Source organism: Lissotriton helveticus, chromosome 10, assembly GCF_964261635.1.
Source record: "Lissotriton helveticus chromosome 10, aLisHel1.1, whole genome shotgun sequence".
Lineage (NCBI taxonomy): Eukaryota > Metazoa > Chordata > Amphibia > Caudata > Salamandridae > Lissotriton > Lissotriton helveticus.
The window spans coordinates 213,993,316-214,007,762 of NC_136071.1; the positions used below are offsets into that span (position 1 = coordinate 213,993,316).

At 42.4% G+C, this 14,447-nt stretch overlaps 1 protein-coding gene across 1 annotated transcript in view; it reads right to left on the reverse strand.

The window, feature by feature from the left end:
* The window catches only part of TMEM130 (transmembrane protein 130), a 227,667-nt gene that overhangs the window by 39,212 nt on the left and 174,008 nt on the right, over window positions 1-14,447 (reverse strand). Inside the window, exon 7 of the mRNA XM_078662700.1 lies at window positions 5,356-5,471. Within this exon, the coding sequence (XP_078518826.1) occupies window positions 5,356-5,471 (116 nt within the window). The remainder of the gene's footprint in view (window positions 1-5,355; window positions 5,472-14,447) is intronic.

Genomic DNA, 14,447 nt, shown 5'->3' on the forward strand with positions numbered 1-14,447 from the left:
AATGTGTTACCGTTCATTAACTCATTCTGCCTCCCCCAGTTCAGCCCTGGTCATATGCAAATCTGTCCGACCCTCGTGCCCATATAAGAGCACCAGCAGTATCAAAGATGGGATTTAGGCATTGTCACGACCTTCCTCTTTAGATCCACCCTACTATAGTGAGTCCTTTGCGTGCTATGTGTCCTCTGAGAAAATTGCTTGAAACTAACAGGCATACTATGGAATGGCAACTTCCTGGCTGACATTTGGTACGGCTGACTTACTTAGGCAATAAAAACAGGGGGGGAAGAATTAAGTGCCACATGCTGTTAAGTAAACACGCAAGTGCACACAGGGGACCCAGAACTAGCCTTGTCAATATTCCGATAGATATATCCCTTACGTAGCCACTTTACCATGTTACCGTTGGTAAGTAGCATTACCTTGGTCCGGGGCGTCAAATGTTTTCTACCACTGTAACCAGGCGTAAATCGCACTGTGCCTGGTAACTTGTGCTACACATTTCCTAGATCTGGCTAGGTCAATGTTTAAAGCATGTAGCACCATCTCCAGAGCATCTCAATGCAAAGGAGTACCACTATACACCAACTGTAAGTAATTCAGACAAAACAGGGTTCTTTGCCTCGTAGCCTCCTAAAGGGACCCGAGGAAAGTGTTTAGAATAAATACCTATATCTATATCTATAACCACCTGGTGTGGTATTACTTTAATTTCCTCACTCGTGAGAATTTTTTGTACTGGTAAAACCAGCTGCTTTACCTCCCTAGCCGCCTGAGCCTGACGGCTGCTCTCCACAGCTACCACTAGGATAGCTTTCTAATAATGTTGTCTTTAACCTACCGTCAATAAGGGTCGCCTAGACTGGTGCAGTGCGCCCCCTATAATGTCAGTCAACTCTCTCGCACTATGCTCACATAATTTGGCTCCCTGGTCTGGCTAGATCAATGTTTAAAGGCCTTCTGAACCCCCTTACAAATCCTCTCCAGGAAAAGGAGGAACACTACAAACAAAATGTAAGCCATGCCGACCACAAGAGTGGCCACACCCCAGATTCTCACTCAAGAATCACTAAAGAATCCACTTGAGGACTCCCTTTTCGGTCCCAGTGGCCAAGCCCTGGAAGTCCTAATCACCTGATATTCGTTGCATTCAGTAATGCATAAGGTTCAGAAGAGAAGAGTTGGATGTTCATGAGATAACCATATGACGCACCCACCCTAGGGATGAGCCACATTCGACTATGAATACAAGAGCCATCCTGAGCTCTGGGCCCGTCCCAGCTAGTAGATGAAGAAAGAAAAAACAAACCCAGGGACTCGTTGCCCGTATGGGTGCTCACTTCTCGTTAGTGGAGAAGTTATGGCATGACGTCCTTGCCTATGAGCCTTCACCAGCTAACAACCTTTGAAAACCTTGTGGTATGATGTTACTTGTTGTTGTATCATATATCTGGATGCAATAGTAGAAACAGCTAAAACACCATTTAAGGCAGCACACCATCCTAAACCCGGATGTTTGGCTCACGTAATTTTAAAAAACGTAACATCGAAGTTCTTGCTGTCCCTACAGTCTGGGAAAACAGGGCACCTGTGATAGGGCTCAAAACAGAGCGACCAGTTTAAACTGCCTGTGCTGAGACCCAGCCCGGCGCCTGCGACAATTATTCTCGGTGTGTCTTGCGCTCACCTCACTCAATGAAATCTCATTGCTATATTTCCATTTTTACCAATAGCCTAAAAATTAAATGGTATTTATCCAACCAACCGTTTAAGTAATGTAAACACCATCATTAGCGCACATTCGGGCATCCCCATGTGCAGAAAGCCCCCCTTACTCATGCTAGCTACCCCTCCCTCTATCTCGTCGGACCATCCTGAAAATACCAATGATTCCGCACTTTTAAACTTGACCACTAGATGGTAGCGCAGGCAGCTAGATATAGCTTCATATATGCCTAACAGAAACCCTATTCCAGACTTGCGTCCATGCAATCTACATTCCTCTCCCCCTACATGCACGTGTGCACACACATATATACTACACATATGCATCTAGACATAAAGACACACCCTGTCCCTAGACCCAGTACTCGTAACTGCCTGTTTAGTACCAAAACATAGTACTATTCGGTGTTTAAACAGAGTTTTTTTTTTTGTTGAACTTTTTGGCCCCTGTGTCACTGCACCTGTTGCACCATTGAAATCACGAAGCTCAGTACTGTAAAGAAACTGTATTTTCGTTCACCTCTGCCCAACAGTTCTGCCTGCGCATGGAAATGATGTTTGTGAGGCGCACCTGGCCCTTGCAGAGACGATTCGGTTTAAACAATCATAAACGCAGTGTAATGAGCCACAAATCCAGGCTGGCATCATTAACGCCAGGGACAGTTTCCAGAGTGAGTAATACTATAGACAAATTAGGAGTTCATATCTCATACTCCTGCCAGGGACTGACATCACGCATATGAAAAGATGTGCTTTAGACTAACTATATATTCTCGCTGTATTGTGCGAATGGTGACGTTATTGGCCTATGAGCAATGGAAGGGGAAACCTATCGATGTGGTAATACCCCCCATCTAAATTATCTGCTTCTCATCCAGCTGTCTACCCTATTGCGATCCCACCCGGGCCACATTGCACGTGGAATCGTAATGTATTTATTTATGCCCTTACATATATAGCGCGGACTTTACCCGAAAGCTTCATAACGCTTCACGATAGGAACAACATTTATACATGAATGAGAATAGTACCTGAGAACAGATTACAAAAGCGTACGTTAAATTACGTGACACACACACACAACAGGGTATATACCTCTTTAAATTGCAAATCATAAAATGCACCCAAACAGTTAACTAGTATAAAAGCACTTTCCATATCGCCTGTTGTAAAATTGGGGAGCATTCACTATTTACATTAGAATCTAAACCTTTGTTTATACGAAAAAGAAACAAAATTAAAACGTTGTCCTTCAAAGAAACCTTCTTTAGTCTCCCATCCACCTTGTGCCCTAGCTGTCCCTGCTTAGCTTCGCGTGTAACCCGGTGCAACAACAATTAGCTTGGACAATAACGCATGCGGCAGCTCGACAATCGCTCGCGTTTCAAACCACTCTAAAGCCATTCACTTTTGATCTCACTTTTTAATGTTGCAATTTAGAGTGTTAATTAAGAATGTCCATTTAAATGTTCCTTAAATTGAGTTTTTCTTGATGTACGAAGAACATGCAGCCCTTTTTGACTAAGCGTACCTTGGCAACAACGTTTTCTGGGAAAATGTAAACTAAACCGTATTGTCCTAGTCCGGGAAAGATCCTCAGTTACCTCCATTTTAACTTTCTTTATTTATTTCCCTAGACTAGCATGGCGACAGACGACAACCTCTTTGTTAAAACGGAGCACATAAAAGTGCGTATTCTTCGTTTCTCAATGAGCGCCCAATACATAGCGCAAAACATCCTTAATCATAGCGCAAATTAAAATTGTGCTCCACATCGGTATAAACACCACACAACCATGGGAATATGAGCACCACAACACACAACCCTGGGAATATGAGCACCGCACTCTAATCTAGCGGCAAATCGCTCCCAACGGGCAACGCACTACCTAGGTAAATTTACCTATCTCCACCGCCCCTGTGCACTGCAGCCTTCCGTTGGGTAAAACGATGGGTGGCCGCGACGAACGCTGTTCCAGCGTTGCTGAAAGGCTGTCCACCATGCCTCGGACCTCCGGATGGCTCCTCTGTTTCGCCCTTGTCCGCTCCTTCCAGAGACCACGATCCTCGTCGACTCTGCCTGCTCACCTGGTACGAGACCGCAGACCTGCAGAGGGAACAAATAAGAAAAGACATAACGGGCCGCTGGTGGCCCAATAGCTCGCTCGATCTCCGGTCACGGCAGATTCTCCCGCTCCGCCACGAAACAACGCTCCTCGTTGCCTGGAACTCCCGAAATCACCGCCATCCTCAAACAAAGGCACCCTGTAACAAAAATTGGGAGAAAATTACACAGCCCCACGGTGGGGCGAGGAGCGAGCCTGGGAGCGCGGGCACAAAGAGGCCGCTTCCCGCGCTCCCCAGGCTTTTAACCCTTTCGCCGCCGCGGCCCCGCCCCCTCGCCCCGGAAGCGCACAACTACTTCCGGGGCGAGGGCGCGGGGCAAGCGACCCCGAAAGGGACGGGGTGTGGGAGGGGCCAGGCCCGCCATGCTTGCGTGGGGGCCGATTGGCCCCCCCTTGTCTTTGCTGCTCTGCTTTGCATGAAAGGGAGAGGGTAGGAATGCGCCATGAATCTTCCCTGTTTTCTGCCTGCGTATGCAGCCGGGATTGTTTTTGTGCAGGAAGAGACACGTTCCTCCACTAAATCAATCTTCTGATGCTTTTTCCTCTAAGTGTACTGCAGAATGAGGAAACAATGTGGAGAAATAAAGATATTTCTCATTGCTGAGCTCCCCTGGGAAGGGGCAGCATTTTGACGACTTTCCAGGTTCAGCAGTATTGGTAAATCTGGGAATGCGCAAAAATCCATGTGTGGGTGCTTGGGAACAAGCACGCTCCACGCATGGAATTTCTTCCCAGGGCAGAGTAACGCAAAGCTCGGTCTTGCGCTGCCTTGCTTTACACCAGATTTACTAAGCAACGCAAGGTGGCCTTCCGTTACTTGGTAAATCTAACTTAGGTATTGCGTTGTCCTTGCAACACCATGAACGACACTAGGGCATCACAATACCATGATAAATCTACCGCCCTATTTCTGCAATGGGAACAACATGAACAAACAGAATGCAAGAGGCTGTGGCCCACATTACGCATAAATATGTGCTGTTCTTTTAGCCCAAAACGTACCCTAGTGTCCAAAATAGAAATGCTCACTTTGCCAATGGATTCAAGCTAGTCTGGCTGATGAGGGGTGGTACTCTGAAACCAGTCCCAGGATGCGTGTTTCTGGTCCAGGGAAGACCTGGCTTGGCAGTTAGGGCTGGACTGTTCCCATTAGGCAGATGGGTCAAAACTGATTGCACATGTTGCTGGGTCTGAACCGGGGTGGCGAAGTGAGCTAAAGAATGATGATGGATTCAACCTAGATCTGTGACTGGGGGTGAGTGTCTGAAAAGAGTCACTGCTTCATCCATCATCTCCTTGTGGTTGCCCAACTAATACTTTGGCCATGTTACAAAGAACAGTGTCATTATTATACTACTCTGATTCTCAGGTATGCTAAATATAAACGTATCTGTAGATAAGGAACATCAAAGCACAAACTTAACAATCATTCAAGCCATATCTACAAGAAAAGTTTTTCTTTTAATCATTACTAACAGGCTGTAAATATAATTAAGAAAAATACCTCCACATGAAGCCTGTGATGTCTCTGGCTGCTTCTGAACATCATAGCTCCAATGAAGCACAGGATCATCAGAATCACAGCAGCACAGGGCAGAACAAAGAGTGTCGGATAAACAGCTGTGCACAGACAAAAGGGAAACCTGTTAGTGTTTTAAGAAAGGGTCGTGGGACCAGCACTTTGTTTGTAGATGTGGGGAACAATAAAGAACAGATGGCATTTTTGAACAAGCATTTAAACAGCATCCCCCGAGTAATTGCTTTGTTTCATGTGTCTATTGGTCATCCAAATTAGGGTAATCTAGGGCTCTCCACGAACATGCTGGGCCTGGGATTCAGCACTTTGAAAAAGCTACGGGGCATGTTTACAATGGAATGATGGAGCATGGCGTTAAGCACAAAATGCTAACGCCATGGTCTACCATTCCCAAAACGCAGGGATAAGCCGTATTTACAAAGATACAACACATCCCTGCGTTTTCCCTAGAGCTGGCGCTAAATTAGGCTGCCTAGCACAGACGCAAGCACCCTTGCATCATAGTGCAAGGATGCCTGTGTGGAGGGAATGATTGTTTATGTGCAGGTAGGTGTCCCTTCCTGCATAGAAACAATCACAAATGGAGATTTGAAACGTATCCCTTCCTGCACATAAACAATCATTCATGGCATTTTTATGTTTCAGTGTGTGCTGCACAATACACCACACATCGAAACAGCAAAAACAAAGAGAAATAAAGGATTTCTCCTTGTCTTGCCATGTTAAGACCAGGTTTTCCCTGGTCTTAATTTTGGAGCTGCCTCCTATTTTTGCCGCCCTAGTAAATAGTGGGCAGTGCTGGGCGTAGTTTGTGAAGTAGCGCTACGCATAGCTACGCGAAGTGCACTTCGCACTACGCAAGCTACGCATAGCACTACGCGAACTGCGTAGTACCCTGTTAGCACTATGCAAGATGCCGTTTTCAATGATTGCAAAGTGCGGACAAGCATCCGGCACTGTGCAATCATTGAAAAATGAACTTTGAAATGCCGACTGTGCACTGCTGAGTTAAATCAAAAATAAAGGCTGTGAGTCGTGCTCCAGGATTACTCCCCGCTCAGGAGTATAGATAAATCAATGTGGGTTGCACCGCCACTAGATGTGAGGGTGTCTCCTAGGCACTGACGTAAGAGCTGTGTCCAGCTACACGTTATTCAATAAAGTTTTTTTCAAAATATTCAAAGTTTTGTTTCCAAAGTATTTTATTCATACTTGAAATCAGATTTAATAAATTTTCGTATATTTTCACATCTTCATTTGCATCATCGTAAATCACATCAATCCTTCCAATGCATTTCGGCACTAAGCCTTCATCGGGGAAGTCTAAAAAGAATAGATGATATAACTGTAACTAATAGGGCCTCCTCTTTATACTCATCACATTGTACCTAACAAATGTATAAATATATAAACATAAGCAAAATTCATGATGTTCAAACTGCCTTAATATTCATGATGTAAAAACGTTCTTTAACAGACATATATACATACCATGCATTGTTCGCCGGGTTAATAATCGTCACGTTGTACCAATCTAATAACCGAACATATGCAAAAATCTTAATATGCAAGACTGTCTTGATTCCCATAATATAAAGGCGCTCTTTAAACAAAACATAAAAATGCGCTGTGTGTTGTTCAAAGTCAAATAGAACATACTGTTTGAATCCAATCTCTACGAATAACCCTTTAACATTTATTCAAACAATTTTGCTTCGCTCAACTTACTCTATTAAAATGAGCTGATGTGAATGGAAATTATATCAGATACATCTAGTGTGTCATGTAACAATTTACGCGCTTACTCTGTTTAAAGTTTCAAAGCATCTCGCTATCACCACTCAAAAGTGTAGCTAACAAAGTATAGCTCTCATCCTTACTGTGACTCGTATACTAGGTTCCCTCTTCTATTGAAGCTATCGCCATGTCTAACCACGCGGTTTTGTTGGCGTGTGACGTATATAGGGGGTGTGGTGTACAAATGCGGCTGCTTGTTGATGGTTTAAAGGAGCCTCGCGTGTGCTTTTATTGTCCAGAGATGTAGTTAAAAAAGGGTGAAAGCATACAACGCATGCGTGTTTAAATTGTGTGGGGTCTAAACAGATGGATAAAAGTTACGGGTAAATCGCTACTGCTCCATTAAAATTAAATGTGGTAGATAATCGTATGTATAAGTGTTATTAATAAAAGATCGGATGTATAAAGGTATGGTATGTTTGTTACATTATATTATGTAAAATCAAAGCAATTGACAGGATTCGTTAATAACTCGCTAGAGCTTATCATCATGTATTAAACAATACATACAAAAATAAACATTGATACATAATTTGTCAGAGATTGTCCAGCACTCAATAATATAGTCGTGTGTCCAAAAGGAGTCATTTTTCATAAGTAGCAATTAAATTCTGTTCGTTCGTTCATCCCATTTGGTGTCAGGGTCTGCAGGTAATATATCCTGTGGTTCTCACGTCTTAGCAATGCTTTCTTGCTATCTCTGTCCTCTGATTTCTCCACCACTTCAAGTACACAGGTTTTTATTTTGTTGATTTGATGGTTTGCTTCAACAAAATGGGTAGCTACCACTGATTTCAAAGCTTTTGTTCTTATATTGCTTTTATGTTCATTAAGTCTAACTTTCAACTTACGTTCCGTCTGTCCGATATAAGCTTTGCCACATGGGCATTTAATCATATATATGACATTTGTAGTGTCACAAGTTGCGTTTACGTATAAGTTGATTTTATTGCCCTTCATCGGGTGGGTGATGCTTTTGCCTTCCATTATATTGTTACAATTATTGCAATTTCTGCATGGAATGGTGCCCTTGTATTTTTTCGTGATGTCCTTGTTTGGTGTTTGTTTGATGATTTCTCCCAAGTTTTTTGCCCTGTTGAATGCAAAAATTGGTAGGTCTACAAATATGGTATTGAAATCAGGTTCTGTCTGTAGTAAAGGCCAATGTTTTTTAATGATGGTCTTAAACTGGTGGCTGACTGTGGAAAATTTACTGACGCAAGTAATTTTGGGTTCTTTAATTACCTTTTTTGCTGTTAACAGTGTTTTTCTTTCTTTCGTTTGGACTCTTTTCATAGCTACTGTCAACACTGATTCTGGATATCCTCTGTCTCTGAATCGCTGTACCATTTTTTGCGATTGCTTCATGCATTCCTGCGGGTCTGAAACTATTTTATTAACTCGCAGGAGTTGTGAATAAGGCAAGTGGTGCTTAAGGGGAGTTGGGTGGAAGCTCTGGTAGGCTAACAGGTTATTGCGGTCCGTTTTTTTGATAAATAGAGTAGTTTCCAATTTATAAGCCTTATTGGTGATGGTCACATCCAGGTAATTGATAGTGTTGGCATCAATTTCAGAAGTGAATTGTATACGTTCATCTACTTCATTGAGGATCCTGATGCTTTCAATTAGTTTTTCCTTAGCTCCTTTCCACAGGATGAATATGTCATCTATATATCTTAAATATAGACTTAACCCTTCTTCTGTACCTGAGATCTAGAATGATGGAGGGCTGGTATCTCTTATCCCGGGTCTTGATATTCCAGCTGCCTGCGAGGGCTGCTTGGAAGCACCGGAGCTGGATTTCTCAGCAGGAGAAAGGCAGCGTCTCGTTCTCAGCGCGTCAGGAAGGCGGGGCAGCGCCTGTGGGCTTCGCTCTCTGCTGGGCTCCTCAGCACGTCTCGCTGCTCCGATCTCGTCACCACCGCATGTGTTTGCTTAAGGCAATGTCGGTAATATTTATACCTGAAAGGTGCCGAGATTGATGTAAGGATGGACATATATACGTCAATAAGGATGTCATATGAACGGGCTCGTTCGCACATTCTTTTGCTGAAGTTCTCGGTGAAATCAAAACAATGGTTATGGGAATTTCCCAGGTCGCTGTAGGTTTGATTTGTTTTGAGAACTCCGTATGCCTTATCAGGGGCTGGAGGAATATCGCTTGTCTAATTAGATGGCATGCGTTATGACCTAATCAGATAACGCGCTTCTGTGCCGTGGTGTGGCTTAATCAGATAACGGTTTTTGCACCGTTAGATGGCTGCTAGTTAATTATTAACCAGACCAGGGTCAGGAATAGGGGAATCGATACAGTACCTATAGGAATACATCACACCCACTCCACGTAGACTATGTCCATATTTACAAATCTAGGCATAGTGAAACCAGTAGCGTTTGTGTATATCGTACCACCCCAAAATACATTCATATGTATCCTGAAAATTTTGAAACATAATCACATGTACTATCACGTGTACTATATGCACAAGCAGTCTAATAATGCTAAACATATAACGCATATTTCTAAATGGCTCTTAATACAGAAAAAAAGTGCGAGACCATTTCATCACAATCATAAAGTTATGTATAATAGTGCTAGAGGATAGCGAATGTCTCGTGACTACCTAAAATAGAAATTTAGTTCTCTAAGAATAATGTCTACTTTAAGCAGAAGATAAGTGTCCCAAAAAATCGTAAATATTTTGGAATTGGGGAAAAAAGGTTCTTGCAGTCTGAACAAACTGATGAGAACATTTTTCATATCGCTTTTTTTTAAAAGTTGAAGGCCAAATTCAGGATGTAGGGAACTCCGAGTTCTAGTTTGCTCAAAGTTATTCCTGCTGCTCTGGTGAAAACATCATATCATTTAGACTGTTGAAAAAACTGTCAACAGCTTCTTGCGTAAGTTCCACTAATTCGGAAAAGGTTGTTACCATGCATTCATGAGCCTGAGCATGATTGCCTCCATTGATGTTTTGATCAGCATAGCTGACTGAAGGTCGTACCTGATCGATGCTGCTTTCATCTTGTACTTCACTACCCCTCAATCGTACTGGTGAAGTCTCCACGAATGCCGTCATCAGGATTGGTAGCCGCTGGGGACAGCACAATGCATGAGCCGTTACCGGACCCAACAAGGTATCTGCGTCCATTGGCACATCCGATTGTAGTGCCAGACAGGTGTCCAACACGCATTCTTCGCCGCATAGCAAGCACCTTAATACAGGCATAACACAACTTTGCCACATTGGTCTAAATGAAAGAGACCAAGTCATGTTCAGGTCTCTAAGCCGGGATAGTCCAAGGATTTTAGTTACCCGGTCCCGGTAGCCAATGGCTAGGATCATTTCTTCCCTTGTCGCAGGTGTTTTGTCTGTGACATGGTTTGCCATAGCGAAATAACAGGATCAAAAATAGAATACCCGCTACTAGTCCCAAAAGGAGTGGAAGTCCGCCAAAAATGGAATGGACAAAGTCTGGAAAAGTACCCAGGATGGCTTTGAATGGAGTTAAAGCACCCGAAAACACTGCTTTAAATACACTGGAGACACCAGTGGTATCAGAAATATTTAAGATTTCGTTCAGTATTTCTGCGAAATGTATGGGGGAATTAGTTGATAATAATGAATGAATCTCTTCTGTTGTCCTTGCAACTTGGAGATCATACGTTTCTTTTGATGACGTGAGCCTGGTCGGCGTCTGTAGGAGCACAGTCTTCATTCTGCTTAAAGTATCTATTCGAATAGAAGCAATTTTCAAATCGGGCCATAACCTTGCCTCCCTGTCTGGAGAATCGTTCGGGAACAAAACTCGTTCACAGCACATGACCTTCCTAGTCACGGTTATGAGATAAGGTTTTCCGGGCAGCAAACTACAACATCTGCGATCTACTATTAGAATGTAACTCCCGTTCGAGAGTCTCCTAAAGAATGGTTCTATTCGTGTTGCAGGTGTGCCTAGCTGATAACATGAAAGGTTATTTGAAGTCCCTTCACAGGCTCCATGCAAGCTAATACCCTGACACAGAAGTGTACCACTTAGTGATCTTGCACAATTATCGCCACTGAGAAACACTTTCTGGCCTTTATTACTGACACATTCGTGTGTATAGGGCAAGTTCCATATTGACTTGATGTATCCTTTACCCAACTTTTCATACTGGCCTGCCTGTATATATTTTTGGCAGAATTGAAACTGGAAAGTAGTTATCGGAATATTTATTATTCCATGTATAATCCATTCAATGACAGGTCGTTCTGACATTGTGAATGGTAATCTCTCAAGTTTTTCAATGCTCAGAATTGTATAGTCAGCACCCTTCTGTGCCAAACTGATTTGTTTATCAGTAAGGTTAAAGATATTAAATAATGACGTTGTGTTGATTAAACGCCAAGGCACATAGCCAGAACGCAGATTTTGTAACGTCCAGCCAAGCTGTACAATAGAACGCAATTGGGACTGACCGTGTTGTAACATCAGTAAGTCTTGCGATATTATATCGATTGCTGAAGACACAATGCTGTCCAGAGAATATATTCTGGAGGACAGAGTCATTAACCCATTGTCCACCACAGAAAGTGATTTTTCCAAATTAATACGGTCAATTTCCCGTATTTTTTCTGCTGTCTCAATTTGAGTTACTTTCCAAACTTCGTTAAAAGCTGCATATATAGAGGCCGCTATGAAACGTTTTTGACGCTGTTTGCGTGGTCCCATAATGAAATCACGCAAGTCAGCACCTTCTGTAAGTAAAGTTAGGTGTTGCTTAATTTCAGCCAGTGTGGACGTTTGTAGCCATTGAAGGCAGAGCTTGCCCACGCTGTAGGTGGTTACTATCCCTGGATGTTGTCTTTGGGAATATCTAGGGTCTGGCCTAGTCAATGTGAACCCCTGTATTTTGTTCAGGAATCTGTCTTGACAGTTATTTGTATCTGTGGGCCAGATCAACCATTTTTTCCATTCAGGATGTGTTCTGTTTTGGTTTAATATATGGTTTACGTCTATCTCATCATCTATAGAGCTATTACTGTTCACTGTTGGCTTTGGAATAGACGGTTTGTTCAAATCTTTGATTTTTGCTAAGCCAAGACAGGTAGTTTGTTGAATAGTGTCATTCAAGAATATAATTTGTTCTGGGATCATGCAGGCTCTAAACAATGATTCTATACCTTGTACTTGCCAATCTCTTGTACCACAAACAGTTTTTGCTTCAATATTATTGTTCCAGAAATCAAACCCAAATGTATTCATTTGTTCAAAGAATGAGTCGGAATATATCAATTTTGTGTTTGTAAGCATGGTCTTCATACCTGTCTTATTTGTCAATTTGAAATAAAATGTTTCTGGATTACTTGTGTTAAACCCTGAAAAGTATGAATATTTATCATAAAATGTTTTTGAGCTGTCTTTTGGAGGAGTAGCACAATGTTCCCATTGGTTATAATTTAAAACATTTCTAGGTTGAGCAGATTTATGTAGATAATGGTTACCATAGTGGTTATAGCAGAACATCTGATCATAATTAGAGGAACCCTGCAAATAATCATGTTCTGTAAATTTAGCAGACATCACAAGATCAGACATCATATCATTAATACTTTCAAAGTCCCAATCATCAGCAAATGAGCTCGGTTTTACAAAGTCACTCAATGAGATCTTGAATTGGTGTGGATACTTCAGGATTTCAACCGGACCATAGATTTCATAATCAGTTTTGTCCCATGCTACACCGCCTGGTATAGGATTGGCTGTGAAGTTCACTGAAGAAAGTTATCTTTTCTCGATGTGTGAAGATGTGTGTGGTTTAAGGACCAAGTTGATTTTCTGGCTTGCTATGTCCATTTTAGCATATTTTCCTTCAATGAAATGTCCCAAGCATAGTACCATGATGAGCCAAAGAATGAGGATAAATGCACCTAAGGCCACCCAAAATTCAATCCATGGAGAAATCAGATAGGTTTCTTTCAGCTGTTGAAGAAGTTCCTTAGCTTTGTCTTTAAAAGTTTTTGTTGATGGCTGTTTCTTTGCTTCACTCAGGTCTTCAGATGAATCATCGAAGTTGATGAAGTAGCCGGATGCTGTTCTGTCAATTGTTCTAATTGTTTTTGGATTTTGCTTTGTTTCATTAGCAAAGTCTGCAGTTACATCATCATAGGTTGTTGTTTCTTGATGAAAAGTTTTAATTTGGGTTTTAAGAGGTTCAAGTTCCATTGCTTTGTTGCATAGTCCTTGTTGATTCACTGTAGTTTTTCCAAATGTGATCAGTCTTCCAGTTTGAGCCTCTGTATTCGTAGCAAACATTGGTGTTCTGCTACTTCTTGGGAGTCCACTTGGCCTACTGTTTGTTATCGGCCACATGATTGTGGTTTAACCAGGTCGATCGACACAACTCGGTTCTCCTTTTTACCAGCAAGGGGCGGTAGTACTACTGATCTTGTCCCGTTGACAGACAAGACAGGAACTGCTTTTCTGTAAGAAGGCCCAAATTCCTTCTTTACCGCGATCTTCTCTCTGACTAGATCCCCGACTTTTGGAATCCAGACAGGCCTTGCTGGGACAGGTGGTTTCTCTTCAGTGGTTGTTGGCTGTTGTTTCAACTTTATGTTGCTCAGGTCTTTTCTTGTTTCATTTAAGTCCTGTAAAATAGCCAAACGATCTTTGATATCAAAGCTTTTGTCTTTAACCACTGAAGTCTGACTATCAAGATCTTGGATCATCATTCTAGTCCCGAACAATAGTTCGTACGGACTGAACCCTTTCAGAGAATTCCTTGGCAGGTTATTTAGACTACGTTGGACACTTATTAAATGTTTGACCCACCCAGCACCCGAACCTAATACCTTTTCCGTTATAGATTGCTTTATGTCTTGGTTTTTTCTTTACACCATCCCGTATCCCTCAGGAAGGAAGTGAGAAGAGTCCCGCTATGCTATGCTCATTTGGTCATGCTTCTCTTTAAGCCTGAGGGCTAAAGGGAACACATTATTCAAAACGTAGCATGCTCCTAGCGTATATGCCATTATAGACCTGCAAATCCTTGTATAACAGTCCAGGCGTCAGCCGAGCGCTGGGGTCTACATCATAAGTGAAAATTAGTCTTCTTATGTTAATATAACGCTTTTTCGTGATGGGTACATTCTTATTGTTGTTGTTTTTCTAGAGCGAAGTGCCATGGCAATAGTCCTCCTCGCTCGCCACTGCGATCTCTATTGCAGTCTGGGCAGTTTTTTACAAAAATGTGATGATGCAGGCTCATGCCTGGC